The sequence below is a fragment of the Solanum stenotomum genome, unplaced genomic scaffold (genome assembly GCF_019186545.1).
Source record: "Solanum stenotomum isolate F172 unplaced genomic scaffold, ASM1918654v1 scaffold31991, whole genome shotgun sequence".
Taxonomy (NCBI): Eukaryota; Viridiplantae; Streptophyta; class Magnoliopsida; order Solanales; family Solanaceae; genus Solanum; species Solanum stenotomum.
This window is the reverse complement of record NW_026031712.1, coordinates 26,254-30,192: the sequence shown is the minus strand read 5'-3', so window position 1 is coordinate 30,192 and position 3,939 is coordinate 26,254. Positions and strand designations below refer to the sequence as shown.

Here is a 3,939-nt window from a genome sequence, read left to right as displayed (position 1 = left end):
ACCAATCAGTAGTATAATGCATATTAAAAATTAAAATAATAAAAATAGGGCAGACCTCATAATGATGTCAAATTAAAGTTTTTTCCAACTTACAAATTAATACACTGAAAACATGATGACTCCATTCCTATTTATAATTTTAAAAAAAAGATTTAGAACATGTGGAGATATTGATGATGATTTAGAGGTTTTACAAATTGATAATATTGTGGGGTACATCCACATATTTAGGCTCAAGCCTATTTGTGAAATACTTTCTCCGTCTATTTTTAATTTTTTATTATATATTAAGAATAATGTCTATTTTTACTTGTTTGGTTAGGAAAATTAAGACATAATTCATCAGTTAATTTCTAACTTATTTTTATTATCAACTATAGTCATTTTTTAAAGCGTTGAATTTATTATATTTTAAGAAATTATCATTTTATTTATTGCTCCTTAAAAAAATATGCCAAGTCAACTTTTACTACACACTACTCTTTTAATTATTTTTATTTGTCTAGATTATATTATATATGTCCTTGCAAAATAATGATTTATATGAAATTTTATCATAATATTCATGTTAATTAACATTTAGTTTTAAGTCTGAAAAAATAATATAAAAGATAAGTAATTAATAAAAGGGGATAAAATATTTTTCTAAAATCTTGATATGTGCGCTAAAAGTGAAAATACGAAAATGATATTTGTTGATAAATTTATTTTAAGAAAATCGATGAAAATGCTTTAGTAGTTCGATTAACCTTTTTTTTTTTACTAATTTTAAATCGAATCATTTTGAAATTCTCATCTTTTGTATTCTTGACGTGTTGCATCGGATGATTATAGCAATTTAATAAATATATGACACATATTTTTATTAATATGGTTATTATTAAATCATAATTAATTAATATATATTATCACCTTAATTATCATTAAACTGTGATAAATTAGTAGGGTTTGATGTAAACACCTCATATGAATAATTGAAAACTATAATACAACTAACGTAAATAAGTTAAATTAATTTTACTAATAACATAAAAATAGAGGAAATAATATTTATGCTCCGAAGGAGCGTCAAATTCTGGCAACACCAAGTCCATGACACATATTGCTTGTTTTGGTCCAACAAGGCTCATCGATTTGTCCAATAGGCCAATTATTATTAGGTTTAAAAGTACGTGTACGGTGTGAACTTATGTTATGTTTCATAAAGCTCATAATTTCTCTCTCTATTCGATGAGGAATTCATTAAATATTACTTCATATTTAAGGTTAAGTTAATATACACGATTCTAAATCAAATATATTTCCTACATAATGGGACTATAAGCATACATTTTAATTAATAAAAAATTAAATGTATTAAGAATATATTATAAAAACTAAAATTAATAATTATTTATAACTAAGGGAGCATGTATGGTCCACAGGTAGATTATTCAACCAATTTAATTTAATAAAAAGGTCCCCTAATACAATATATTCAACCCATTTAATTTAATAAAAGGTCCCATTACACAATATAACTCATTTAATTTACGTAGTTCAGATTTCTTATTCAGTTTATTTGATTAGGGAAAACTACATAATTACACGACTTAACATAACATATCTCTAAATTATGAAAACCATTTTTTTCTTTTTCTCTCTTAGCATTCGGATACATCTCTCACCTCTATCATATACATTGCAACTTTGTTTGTGTACAAGGTATCTAGTACAAATGTTATTATTGATACATAACCCCAATTATTTCAAACCTAAATTAGTGTGAATCTGATTTATAGTTATGTATCATTTGTTATGTATCGAGTGAAGGACCAATGTATCCGCGAGTTCTGAAATATTTGGGATTATTGTAATTTGAAAAAGTTTTGAAATAGCTGTAATTATCACTCAAATTGTTGGGGTTTCTATACTTTATGCTTCTGGTTATGAACATGGATAGTTCATATAGTGATTTGGACAGAGGCTGGCCAAGTTGTTGGGTCTGAGGCTAAATCACAAAGAGGCCCAAGAAGCAAATAGTCTAACAATAGATTTGCTTGAGATTCAGATTAAGCGAGAAGCCACATGACAATGGGATAAAAGGATTGTAGTTTGCATTTTTACACTTTGTTTGGATGGTTGTTACACATTGTATCATATTATTAGTTTAAATACAATGTTTTAATTGTTACTTAGATTTTATTGTTTAAATCTATCATTAGGTAATAACCAAACGACTCATTTTGTGCAACAATCGAATTTGTGTGATCGCGTCGTTATCTTAATATGTTCTTCTCATTGTCTTTACTTATTATTTAATATAATTCTATTTTATCATTTACCCTACTTTTTCACAATAGCTCCACCTCATACCTTAATTTTCTTGCAGGTTTATCATCAAATTATGAATGTATGATATTATGTAACAACAAAGAACGATACAATCTATATTCAAATATTGTATTCACTAAGACAATACAGTACGATACAATACAACACAATAGTCGATACGATTATGAAACAATACATAACAATCATCCAAACAAATTAAAGTGTTAGGAATCATGCGTATTGTGGAGTAAAGAATTTGATTTTTCTCATTTTCATTCTCCAAGTGGGTGTTTGGCCATTTGAAAAAAAAAATGTTTTCAAAGTGAAAAATGATAAATGTTAATAATACATAGATAGAGTTGCCTTCTTTTTTTTTGGTACACTATTCTCTCTGATAATACTTAAATAGGAATTACAGTAATGTTGATATTAGATATATTCTAAAATACTTAAAAGAGTTTATTAATTTAATTGTGAGCCTTAATTAGGCCTGTTTGAAGGAGTTTTGCCTTGCTGTTTTGAGAATAGTTTTGTCAGCTACAACAAAATATGCCATTCCAGCAGCTGTTGAGACAATAAGAGCTTTAGCAGTTGGATTCAGATAGGTTCTTGCCCATGGTAACATCTTCCCAATAGCAAACTGTATATTTCATAAACATTTGAGACATTATATGTTCGGTACGATGAAAAATATACAAAATAATAACTTATTTTCTGATATTTGGTAAACATTTTCCAACAACAATAATAACATAGGCTAATATATCGATGGGGTCTAGGGAAGGTATTAGTGCATACGCAATCTTCTTTCTATCTTGTGAAACTATTTTCGAAAGATAGATTTTTATCTCAAGTGAAGCATACCAAAAACAAAAATGAGAGGAAATATAGTAGTAAAATGTAATATTAAAATAAAGGAGATCAGAGGGAACAGTAGCAACAACAGATAATATCACTAGTAAAAAAATCACTATTTTCCCATTGATGTATTTGATTGAATTAGTGAGAAAAAAATTTAATTGTTATTCTCAATATTTCAATGAGAATCTATTTTCCTAGTGAACTAGTTCAACGGAAATAGAATTAAAAAATAATCGTATTTTATAACACAAAAAATTCAATGATGCACGGTGGAAAAAATCTTTATTTCTAGTAGTCTATGTCATGGTAACCAAATAAAAGAAACATATAATAATAAAATCGAAAAATAAGATAACAAAATAGTAATGACAATAATACTAACAAGAGAAATTGAACAATGCTCAACTATCTACTACCCTAATCCTCGACCAATATTAAAGTACCATTTTCCACTAAAAGTAAAAGCACAAACGCTCGATTACCTACTACACTTAAAATGTATATATAGTGTAAATCTTACTGTTGGAATGGCAGTGGCAACAGATGCAACAACTGCTGCTTTTGCTCCTGCAACTACTCCTTCTGCATTTACAATCATTTTAAAAAATAAAAATAAAAAAATCATCAAATAATAAAAAAATCAAATTTTTTTGTTGAGGTACAAGCAATAAAGGGGAAAGTACCATGAGAGCAACGCTTAGCCATAGCTAGTTTTTGATCCATTGAAGCCAAACTCACATTCTTGGCCATTTTAATTTTGTATAA

General features: G+C 27.2%; 1 protein-coding gene across 1 annotated transcript; it reads right to left on the bottom strand.

Moving 5' to 3' along the window:
- Window positions 1-2,797: 2,797 nt before the first annotated feature.
- Window positions 2,798-3,939, bottom strand: LOC125852063 (early nodulin-93-like). The gene is made up of 3 exons (XM_049531794.1): window positions 3,858-3,939; window positions 3,695-3,756; window positions 2,798-2,953 (listed from the first exon to the last, which is right to left on the bottom strand). Exons 1-3 carry the CDS (start codon window positions 3,922-3,924, stop codon window positions 2,798-2,800), a joined length of 285 nt encoding a protein of 94 aa, XP_049387751.1. The 5' UTR covers window positions 3,925-3,939.

Excerpts from the sequence above, each read along its gene's own strand:
- LOC125852063 (XM_049531794.1), bottom strand. The coding sequence starts at position 3,924 with ATGGCCAAGAATGTGAGTTTGGCTTCAATGGATCAAAAACTAGCTATG. Across the intron at positions 3,757-3,857 it reads GGCTAAGCGTTGCTCTCATG|AAGGAGTAGTTGCAGGAGCA; the intron begins GTACTTTCCCCT and ends TTGTAAATGCAG. Across the intron at positions 2,954-3,694 it reads TTGCCACTGCCATTCCAACA|TTTGCTATTGGGAAGATGTT; the intron begins GTAAGATTTACA and ends TGAAATATACAG.